Raw genomic sequence first — 12,461 nt, 5'->3', positions numbered from 1 at the left:
ACCAACTTCACCCCTCTTTTTGTATAATTTCCTCCTCTCTCTCAAGAATAGATTCATCTCCTCAAACCTTCTCAATCTCGGCTCAATTCATGGATAAGCTTTGGGTGATCTTTGGTCATATTTATAGATTTTTTAACCAATCTCGTATCGCCACGTGTCATTCTTATCTCCTTTGATATGATTACCTCCAACCACCAGTTCGGCCGGTTCGTTTCTCTAACGACCTCATTGCAAATTTTCAAGAATTACACTTTGGCCCGAAGTTTCACATATTCGCACTTTGACCCCTGAACTATTTAGGACTTTGGCTATTCATGTGGTTCCTTATTTTGATCCGAAATGTCCTTAAGAAGAGGTTCCATGCATCTTTTATCGACCCTTAAAAAACTTCCCAATATTTTTAAGAAATCACATCTTTTCCCAAACCTCTCTAAAATTATGTTTTTATCCTTGAATTCTCGTGATTCCTTGGACATATCAAACACACGAGTTTTATATAAATCTCGGGTATTACAAGGTCCTAGTACACCACCTGCTTTGCCAACAATATCTAAAGACATAAATTCTCCACCATCTTTCTTAAATGAAAGAAATGAAGAACACACAAGAAGTTTGCAAGATCTATACGAGGTAATAGAAAGACTTAATAATCTTACACTGCTCTGTCTCTTTGCTGATTGTGAACTAGTAGACTTCGAGGAAGCTGTATAAGAAGAGAAATGGAAAGAAGCAATGGATGAAGAAATCAAAGCCATTGAGAAGAACAACACTTGGGAACTCGCTACACTTTCGCAATGACACAAGGCAATTGGAATCAAATGGGTGTACAAGATAGAGAAATGCTAAGAGAGAAATAGAAAGACATAAGGTGAGGCTAGTTGCAAAAGGATATAGCAAAAGAGATGGCATTAACTATGATATGGTATTTGCTTTTGTTGTTTTTTTATAAACTATACGACTAATCATTTCTTTGGTTGCTTGAAACAAATGGAAGATTCATCAAATGGATGTAAAGTCTACTTTCCTTAATAGAGTTATAGAAGAAGAAGTCTACATACACCAGCCATTAGGCTATGAACTCAAAGGGCATGAAGACAAAGTTTTGAAGCTAAAGAAGGCTCTTTATGGACTGAAGCAAGCACCAACGGGATGGAATAGCCGAATCAACAAGTACTTTCAAGATTAAGATGAAAGCTCATGATGATTTTAGAGATAAAGATGAAACCTCATGATGACTTTAAGGATAAGATTTGATTGGATGTGATTTGATTTGATTTGGATAAGATTTGAATAAGATTTTATTTGGATAAGAATGATTGTAAAAAATCTTAGAAGATTTGGAATGATTAGAGAAGATTTTAGAAGATTTGAAATTATTTGGAATGATTGGAGAAGATTTTAGAATATTTGAAATGATTGGAGAAGATTTTAGAAGATTTAAAATGATTGGAATATTTTAGAAGATTTGAAAAAGATTTGAAATAATTAAGAAATATTGTAATATAATATGACTTGCTTGGTGGCCAAGTTTCAAAGCCGATAAATAGGGTGTTCATGGCCAAAGATTTTGTAATTCTAACTTGTGATAAATTTGTGCTAGACAAGAATGCTTCAAGCTTAGTGGATAGAAGGCTTTGTTCCTAAAGAATAAGAAGCACTTGGGCAGCACATAAGGGCATGTGAAGAGGTGGTTTGGTCAAAAGACTTGAGGATTTGCACGAATTTCAAAGAATCCTGAATTAAGTTCAAGGTGAGACTACTATACTCCAAATCATATTTTTTGTTCTCTTATGTGAGACTCCGGTACTCAAACTCCTATTTTTGTGTAAAGCTTTTATTGCATGAAACATGTTTTGTGTAACGTTCTTGTACGCATAATTCTATTATTCTCTTACGTGAAATTATGTTATATATATGAAATATGTTTTCTTGGAAATATATGTTGTTGGCTTTTAACTGCTGCATTTATAAAATTCGTGTGGCCATACTAGTGTACCTATTTGTTGTTGGTCTAGGGCAAAAGTATGGATATCCCCTAATAGGTACTATGCGTGCGCCATTGAGAAAGCTCTCGCGGGAAAAACTGTGAGCCTAAAGGATAATGGATGTGGTGCTTGCATGAGTTCTATGAGGTTGGGCCAAGGTGACATGGTTAGGGACCTCCCAAGTGGCGCTATGCATGCGCCATTGAGAAAGCTCTCGTTGGATGAGGCTGACATGTTCACGAGGTACTTTGTAGTAGTTCTCGTTGTTTCCTCATACATTTTATATCTGTTAATGCATGTATATAAACTGTTTTGGAGTTCTCACTAGAAAGTCAATCTTCTAATTGGACTGTGTCCCTAGAATATTTAAACGTTTCAGGTTCGACAAACGGATCTAAGGGAAAAGAGATGGTTGAAGAGTAAGTTCATTTTGTTGTTTGTAGCATGTTTTAGCATATCTTTAAGTATGTATGAGAAATTCAATTGACGCAAACCTTAGCATGTTTTGGTTATGTTTGAGACGTTCGGTTGGCTTTCGAGAGATGACATCAATGTAATACGTTTTGTAGATGTCTTGAACAGTTTCTCATATGATAAATAAAGCGTTATGGTTATGTATCATATCATGTTTGATCTAGCTTTTGCATTTGTAACAATATCGCCTATCTTCGCTATTTGATTATTAGGTTTGTTAGGCTGAGAAGGTAAAATTAGGGTTTTGGGGAATTTGTGTGATGTATGTCAATGATTGTGGTGTGGAAAAAAAATATATTCTTGAAATCCTACAGATATAACACATCCAAAAAATTAGGAGTGTTACAAGTGGGTTCATGTTCTTCATGGGAAACACAGCTTTCACATGGATGTCAAAAAAGTAACCAATTGTCACTCTATCCAGTTGTGAAGTTGAATATGTAATAGCCACTTCTTGTGTTTGCCATACAGTTTGGCTAAGAAACTTGTTAAAGGAGCTAAACATGACATAAGAAGAGCCAACTAAGATTTGTATTGATAACAAGTCAGCCATAGTCTTAGCGAAAAATCATATTTTCCATGGTTGAAGCAAACACATCGATACTCGATGTCATTACATCAGGGAGTGCACCACAAGAAAGGATGTACAAGTCGAGTACGTGAAATCTCATCATCAGATTGCGGATATTTTCACCAAGCCACTCAAGTTTGAAAACTTTGCGAGGTTTAGAAATATGCTTGGTGTTATAAAACAAGTTTAAGGAGAGTGTTGATTTGTAAATTTGTTTTCTAAAATCCTCCATGATTCATCAACAACTAAGAAGTGGTTGATGACTCATCTCCAACTTGGTTAGTGGACAATTATGGAGAAATTAGGTAGATGTTTGGTTAGTGGATAATTATAATATTTAGTTAGGGGACAATTATAATGTTTGGTTAGTGGATTTGTTTAAAATTATGTGGTTGTGCTTGTGGTTGATTGTAAAGGCCTATAAATAGGTATTACTCTCTTGTGTTGTATCATCAATTGGAGAAGCAAAACAATTAAGAGTATAGAACTACTCCTTGAGTGTTTTTATTGTGCTTGAGTGTCTTGAGTTATTTTGAGTGTTTTTTGTTTTTAATTCTCAACAGGAATAACATTTCCTAGCGGTTTTGGTAAATTGCCAACTAAAGCAACAGTCTTTCCCCATGGTTTTAGTAAACTTTAAACCTTCTTAAGTCCTAAAACTGATGGTAAAAGTATCCATGTTTTGACGGTTCTTAGTTCAACTAGTAAGTAAAAGTGTATGTCAATAAAATTATTTGTATTTTTATAAATAAAAATGATTTAGTTTAGCTTGCAGAGGGGCATGGTTTTTACGTAAGAAGTTGCAGGCACCGTGCCCAAGAAAGTAATTTTCTCTCATCGAGAAAGGTCTTTCTTTTCCCTCTTTCTTTCTCGATGGAACGCAAAAATCGCTAAAACAAAATTTAACGATGATTTTTTATTACTCAAAAAATGCCCTTTTTCTTATAATACCACTAGATGAATCATCAAACTCTAACAGTTAAACCAAGTTCATATTTCCCATTTTTATACATTTTAAATGAAGAGATTTTTTTTTTTTTTTTTAACAAGATTACAAGTTGAGTGTACAAAAAGTAAATAAATAAGCATATATAATAAAATCATGCAAAAAAGTCAAGATAATAGAGTGCTAGCCTGAATATACGATCAGCTGGATCCCACCAATGATATACTCCGACCACCCAAACATTCAAAATAAACAAATTAACAAATGAGTGGAAGAATGTCCTAAAATTAAAATAATACTCACCAATCATTCGATTCAAAAATTTCTATGTTAATTTCTAAATCCCCAACTCATCACTAAAACCTAATTTCTGTAATTCAAACTACACACGTATATGATGATTAGGTGTTGTTGCCTAATTAGGACTTGAACGGGTCCAATTTGATTTGGATTGGGCTATTATTGCAAATTGAGGTCTGAAATTGAGAATTGGATGAAGGGTTCTGAAATAGTGAACCAGATTAGGTGTTGTTGGGTTGTATTTGGGCCCAATTTGTTGAAATGACCAGAAATCTAATTCTGTACCCAAGAAGTTGAGGAGAAATCAGTTGATTTTTTTTTAAATAAGAAAAGCTGATCTTTGGTGGGGGGGGGGGGGGTTAATTCGTTCGGACTCCAGAAAATGGGAATTACAGGTTATATAATAATATTGAGGATCTGGATCTGGGGGCTAACTGAAGTGCCATTCCAGCATGTTCTGCCACTACATTTGTACAGAGTCTCGTCTCAATTAGAACACATCAACAACTAGTTGTTGATTGCAGGGATGGATTTGGTGATTGTGGTTGTTCCTGTTGCTTAATAAGAGATAGATAGGGTGGGTTTAAGACACCAAATTTAGAAGATGTATGAAGTAATGGGTTTTTGTGGGAGGGCATCAAAATTTGGAAGCAACTGTCATTGCCAATGAGCATTAAATTCTAAAATAAGAGTTTCATTGAACCCTTTTGCAACTTTAATATTAAAGTCCACGATAACAAGAGGAGTGCTACTTTACCTGACAAATCAATAGAGGAAGTTATTGAAAAGTGTCAAAAATATTAAAATATCTTGATTCAAATTACAAATTTTCAAAAATTTGTCATTGTCTTGCTTGCTGCTCTCTCCTCTTTTTATGGTCGTCGTTGCAACCATCGACTACCACTGCCTTTGACTTGCTACCTCTCCGTTGTCGTCTCATTGCCATCACCTGCCATCACCTCCCCACCTAACCAACTGACGCTTTCTCGCCTCACCGACGGTCGATGAAGTTTGAAATTAATACCATATTTAGTGACAATTATTCTGGAATCCTGTTGCTGGTGAATGCCATCAAGGATGGTGTGGTGAGTGGTGTGTAGCTAGCTAGCTAGCTATCTAGCTGATGTGCTGCTAATCAGCAGCAGACAATTGGCTTTGTTGTTTGTTTGTTGCTAAGCAACACAATAATAGCCTTTCCCTACGGCTCCACATTAGAACACGTACCCTAGCCGCCGTTGGGAACAAATGGTCTTTTGCTGGCTGGCTGGCTGGCACAAGTCCAATAAGGACGAGTTTTAGTCATTTTTTAAAAGTAAAATTATTAATTTTTTGTTTAAATTAAAAACTCATGAATGAATTCAAATTACAAAAACTATTTCTTCACAAAAGAAAACACGAATAAAAGTACTTACAATTACAAATAAGAGTGTCAGTATGTGTTTCAACTTGAACTACATTGCTTTCAAGGGGAAGGGAGACAAAAGCTTCCACAGGATGGATGGATAGTCTTCTCTTCTAATATAAACTGTAGAGAGAGAGAGAGAGAGAGAGAGTTGAGTGTTGTGCTTTTGAGACTAAAGCAAGCAGGAGAGGCCACCAGCCCAGGAATCTAACAGTGCTCCCTGCACTCAATACCCAATAGTCCCCAACCCCCCTCTCCTTTCATCATTCTTTCTTCCTTTCTTTCTTTCGCAGCCAAATCATTACTTATTTACTATAACATCGGGAAATGCTATGATGCCCCCCCAAACACAAAAGTTCCCATTGCATAATAACAATAATAGTAATAATAAAAACACAAATAATATACAATGCAGTGAGTATAGCACTTCTTCTCCTACAACTACCAGTGGCTTGCTTGAGAGCAAACCCCCCACCACCCCCTCTTTCTCTCGCAGTCGCAGGGAAATCAATTCCATTTAAAAAAAAAAAAACCCCAAATATAAAATAAAATAAAATATTGATTTGACTTCCTTGTCCTCCAAAACCAAGAAGCTTCCACACCACCCTTTCCCCCTTTCTTCTTATGGAAGAACCATTATCTTTTTGTTTTTTTTACTCTTCATCGTATCTTCATTTTCCAATTCCATCAAGGGTCGTTCTAATTGTTTTAATACAAAATTGACAGTTTCTTCTAAAAACATATCCTCCTTTGAGGGGAGGGGAGGGGAGATATATAGATAGATGGGTGTTGTGGCTCCAACGATATTAAAAAATAATAATAATAATAATAAAGAAAAAGAGATTCTGGGTTGAGGATTGAGATGATCAAATATAACCTTAATATTTCCGATATATGAATTCATTGGCCCTATACATACATACACCCGCCCACCCCAATCTACTACTCAGACCGTAGGAATAATAATTTAAATCATAATAGAAAGGGAGAGGAAAAGATCAAAAGAAAGAAAATATTACGAAATACATTCACTCCACAACTGGAACTGGTTGGTTGGTTGGTTGTACTTTGGGACTCTCTCACCTACAGGCTACAGCTGCTACTATCTCTGTGAATTCTCTGGTTTTCTTTTTTTTTTTTTTCTTTTTTTTTACCTGTGACTGCAAAAGTCTAGAAGCTTCTTCCTGCCTTCAACAATTTCATCGAAGAAATCATCCAGCTGCAGAACGATGTTCTCAGCCCCAGATCTCAACGCCCCAAAGCTTCCCTTCAAATTCTCCGCCCTCTCCCTAATCCCCTCTTCCGCCGCCGCTCCCGCCGAGTTCCGTCGCTCTAATTCCGCCCTCAGCTCCTCCATTGCCGCCCTCGATCGCCTCAGCTCGTAGAGCAGAATCCCCGGCCGGTCTCCGCCGCCCATCTGGCCGATCTCCGCCGCCACCCGCCGCTGCAGCCTCGCCGCCGAGATCATGAACCCCGACCCGAAAATCAACCGCCCCTCGTATCCTCCCTGGAGAAAATTCCGCTCCGGCCAACAGTAGACCAGTCCGTAGAGCAAGATCATGAGCAGCACCGAGCTCACGTTTCTCATGGCGTAGAGAACTCCCCGGAAGCCATTGAAGCCGTTGAGCTTTGACTCGATCGACACCTTCTCGTCGAATCTCAGGGAAAGCGGCTCTATCCTCGTCTCCATCAACACCCTGTTTTCTTCCTCCAGTCCCACCGCCTCTCTCCGGCAGCCGGTTATCGCCCGAATCACCTGTTTCAAGAATTCAATAGACAGGATCAGTACAAAAGGCTCAGACACATATATCAAAATGGATCATATTTTTAAATAAAACAAATTATTTTCACGACTCAAACCGACCTGACGAGAGAGTTGTGTGGTGAGTTGGGTATGAGAGTCAAGCAAGGAAGTCATGTTGAAGCCGGCGGAGTAGTAATTCTCCATCCCGGAGACGCCGGACTTGAGGACATGGCAGGCTTCCCAGAGCTTGGTGCTTTCGTCCATGTATTCGTCGAGCCATTTCTCGCCGACGGGCAAGTGAAGCTTCTGCACGAGAAGAGTGGACTGGGTGTGGAACGATCGGAGGAGAGAGAGGACTCTCTGGAGGAATTGAATTGACATGAAATTGTTGGAGAGGAAAACCCTTTCGAGATCGTCGATTCCTCTGGTCAGGAAGGAGTAGAAGCCATTGACGGAGTTGGCGGAGGAAGGATCCATCATCATCAGAAAGAAACAAAAAAAGAAACAGAGAGACAGAGGAATGGAACGAGGAGGCTATATATAAACGGAGAAGATTTTAAATTGGGAACGAGAAGAAGGAGAAGGGGAATAATAATATGTTAGAAGCTCAGGTTTCTAAACTTGAAAGGGATTGTTGGGGGCAATGATGGATGTTTCCTATAGAGGGGAAAGGATGATTGGTAATCTGCCATTTTCATAGTTTAATGGGCAGAAAGGAAGACAGAGAGAAAAGAAAACGAAAGCAAGCGAGCAAGAAAGAAAGAAAGAAAAACCCACAAAAAGAGAAGCGAGGAGAGAGAGAGAGAGAGCAAAACCAGGCAAACCAAAAACGTTCATGGAATTTTCATGAGTCCCCTTGCAATTTCTTCCTCTTTTTCCTCCATGTTTCCTTTCTCCTACACCCCCTTTATACACGCTCGCGCACACATATATTTATGTGAGATGATCCAAATGCTTGGTTGGTTCTACTTCATGTATTTGGAAATGAGTGTATGTTTGGCTTCTTCTTCCCTAATTTTCTTCCTCGAGCAACTGACTTTGGCTCCTTTCCTTGCCCTCTATCCCATTGAAATTTGTGGGGTTTTGGACTTTTAAAGGGAGATGGAATGATGGGGGCTCCCTTTCCTGCATCTGGGTTCTCAACTTTTCTATTATATATGTATATATGCACCCAACACCACTCTTCCTACCCTTCCAAATCTTCTTAGATTTTCTCTCATCCCCTTTTGCATTTTTGGTCAGGCAAAATCATAAGTGGGGGGTTCAAGTTGTGAGGCCCTCCCCTCCCCCCCCCTCTTATAATAAAGGCTTCCTTCCTTGTTTATTTTTATAAAACCAGCAATCTTCTTGTACGCCATGGTTATGTTATTGACGTGCTTATATATATTGTTTGCTGCTGCTTGCTAGAAATATCAAATTCAAATATACTCTACTCCAACTGTGCGTCTCTTCAATTTGTAAAAGATATCAATTTCCAATTACAATCCCAATAATAATAAAATTTAATACATCCAATCTCACTCAACCACTTAATAATCCGTCACATTCTAAATATCGAACATCTCTCCCTCTCTCTCTCTCTCTCTCTCTATCTATCTATAGAGAGAGAGAAAACAAGATAAATAAATAAATAAAAATTCGAACTTGATCATGACAGGGGGAAGAGGGGGACAAGAAATCTTAACTAGGAGACGACATTGCTGTTTGGTAAGTGTTTGCTTTATATAATAATTAATTAATTAAAGACTGAGGAGAGAGGTGAGGGGTGGGGTGGGGTGGGGCAGGGCACTGGGGCGGGGTGGGTGCTCGTGGGTTTTTGGAGAATGGGACACACGAAAGTTGAAAGCATGTTGGTCTTCTGAGATCTCTTTGGAAACTGTATGAAGAAAAAGCACCTACTTCTAATTGTTCATTTTTTCAGGCCTTTGATTGATTTAGGCGCTCCTTTATGCTTTATCTTTATTCCTTCCTATGCACCATAGTGTTAAAAACATTTCAAAAGAAGATTTTTATTATGTGTATTGATAAATGTATTAACGGATCCAATAATATTTACTCGACCCGATCAAATTAAGAGACAATAAATTATATAAAATCTTCTTACAATTAAGGTTATATATAACTTATCCTTCCGTGCTTTCGATTATATCAAAAAACTCATCTTATACTTTTAAATGTTACATTCAACCATAATTTGTTGTTATTTTACATAATTTTGTGCAATTTATTGGTTAGTTAATGCAAAATTTTATATTTTTTGATATATTAAAATTATGTATGTAGAATTATGTATTTTGTATGTAGATTATTATACAAAATTATATAAAATAACAACAAATTATGGCTGATTGTAACATTTTGAAAGTGTAAAAGATTTTTTGGTGCAATCGAAAGCACAGGAAGTAAGTTGCACATGACCCTAAGTGCAGAGGAGTTTTATATAATTTATCCAATTTTAATATAATAGTAAATAAAGTACCTATTGATAAAATTACAATTTAAGGTTTTAAGTTCAAATTTTATTAATAAAATTTGTTCTTTAAACAAAGTTTTAAAAAAGGGTATTTTAAAAAAATGAAAAAGAAAATTTCACTAAAGATGACATAATAATAATAGCATAGAAGGAAAGATGTTGTCCCTAGGGTACAGGTCAAGCGGTTGGAACATGATAAATTGACATTCGCATCAGTAAGTCGTGAGTTCAATTTCTTACCATACGCAATGAGACAAAGTCTCCTCCTGTAATTTACTTTTTCTACCGAAATTGAGAACATAAATAATGGAAACTACATAAGAACCATAATCCAAAGGGTAGATGTTACAACAAAATTATTTAATATCTTTTTATTGATAAAAATTCAAAAATATATGCCGCGTAGTGTTGCTTTTGTACTTAATATCTAATTTTGGTGAATTTTTATCCCTTAATGCGTCTCATTTTAATCTCAAAATAACTTACTAATTAAGTGTACTAAAGATAAATAAATTAGGATGCGTTTGATAGCATGAAAAATATCACATCTAAGGAATTAAATTCTATCTTGAGTGTTTGACACACTATATTTTTCATGAAATTGAATTCCATTGTACAACCATTAAAACATGTTTTTACCTCTTTTTCATAGAAAAATCTATCTAGGGGGAGATGGTTTTTGTTTTTCATGAAAAACAAAAACCATCTCCCCCTAGATGGAATTTTCCATGGAAAAGAGCCAAAAACAAGATTTAATGGTTGTACTATGGAATTCAATTCCATGAAAAATGTAGTGTGTCAAACACCCAAGATGCAATTCAATTCCTTGGATAGGACATTTTCCATACTATCAAACACACCTTTAGTGTTTGATTGGAATTGTTTTCCATGGAAAATGTCACATCAACGAAAACATTTTCATGTTTGCATGTTTGATTGCTTAACATTTTCTATGGAAAATTTTTATGGTACAACACATTGAAGCATATTTTGACTTATTTTTCATAGAAAATTGCAAAAAGATGGATTGAAAAAAGATGAAAAAGGAAAATATTTTCCAATTCCATGGAAAATAATTCCCACCTCTCCCTAGTTGTAATTTTCTATGAAAAATAGGTCAAAATATGCTTCAATATGTTATACCATGCAAATTTTCTATGAAAAATATTAAGCAATCAAATATGAAAGTATGGAAAATTTTTCATTGATATGACATTTTTCATGAAAAATAATTCCAATAAAAAACATAATCTTTTAGAAGGAGACCTCTTCAAATTTGAAATTGGCCTTTTTCTATTTATTTACATTTACTTAAATTACATTTTTTGTTTTATGAAATCCATGTTAATGGGACAGAGTCACTATTAAAATATTTGTATATCATTTTACTCATTTATAAAAATATTTGCTTCAAAAATATATCAGGTTTGATGATCTAAGGGTGTATTTGATTACATTACCTAGAATTTAATTCTACATAATGATTGTTTAGAAAATAAAAACCACATCACCCCCTTGGGAAATGAATTTCACATAAAAAAACTTTAAATATTTATACCATACATATATTTTTCATAAAAAAATTAAAAGTATTTGATTACTTCCATAAAAAATATGTGTAATAATTATACATATTTTATGATAAATATATGCAATCAAACACATTCTAAACTCTATGCCTAGTCAATTCAATTCACACAGATGGTTGTGTGGGTCCCTTCAACACGAGAAGGGTACATAATTGAATGTGAATGGAGATTATGTTATAAATCCATGTTGAGCTAACTCGATAAGTATTAGTTATTTAGATCGAGAATTATGAAAGTTAAGGGCTTAATTGATATACTTCCCAAGTCTTCTCTTGCTAAAAGTGTAATTGCAGTGCCACTATTTTTCTTGGTGTTTATTTTGATCTAGCATCAAGTCAACTAGTTATTGGGTCAAGGAAAATATTATTTGTACAAATAAATTGAATTATGAGAAGATAATCAAAAGCACTAAATAATAAAAGTGTCTTCACCTAATTTGTCACTATCGCCTTTGGATGAAAGCTGAGCAGACTTCATGAAACAAATTTGATCGGGCTTCATAATCGGGTTTCATGAAATTTGGGCTTCTCCCATTTGTGGTGTCTTGATGATCGATGATGAAATTCGATTTATGAAATTCGATCAGATTTCATCATCAAATAAAACCCAATTTAATCATCGAATTTATCATCCCATCGATACATATGTCACGGTCCGTTGGTTAATTAGGCGTTGACTACCGAAGTGGCCTATATAACTTGGCTTTGCTTGCTCAGGTGACATATTTAATTTTCTCAAACAGTACACATGTTTTTAGTTTATATAAATATTTTGTAATTAAAAATATGTGATGGTTAAGAAAGAGAGGAGTTGTGCATAAGAAAAAAAAAAAAAAAAGGAGAGAGAGAGAGCCGTGGTGCCAAGTCAGCATTTAATAGTAAATATAATGAGAATAGTTAAAAACTAAAATTAAATGAACAATTGGATCCATAATTAATAAAATTAAAAGTAAAATCCAAAATTAAACAAAGTGAAAA

The 12,461-nt window shown here is 35.6% G+C and overlaps 1 protein-coding gene across 1 annotated transcript; it reads right to left on the bottom strand.

Annotated features, from left to right (window-relative positions):
* Positions 1-6,801: 6,801 nt before the first annotated feature.
* LOC127807130 (uncharacterized) lies at positions 6,802-8,740 on the bottom strand. Its single transcript, XM_052344772.1, has 2 exons — positions 7,543-8,740; positions 6,802-7,434 (listed from the first exon to the last, which is right to left on the bottom strand). Exons 1-2 carry the CDS (start codon positions 7,903-7,905, stop codon positions 6,829-6,831), a joined length of 969 nt encoding a protein of 322 aa, XP_052200732.1. The 5' UTR covers positions 7,906-8,740; the 3' UTR covers positions 6,802-6,828.
* Positions 8,741-12,461: the final 3,721 nt, after the last annotated feature.

Source organism: Diospyros lotus, chromosome 8, assembly GCF_014633365.1.
Source record: "Diospyros lotus cultivar Yz01 chromosome 8, ASM1463336v1, whole genome shotgun sequence".
NCBI classification, from domain to species: Eukaryota; Viridiplantae; Streptophyta; class Magnoliopsida; order Ericales; family Ebenaceae; genus Diospyros; species Diospyros lotus.
This window is presented reverse-complemented; position numbering and strand designations above follow the sequence as displayed.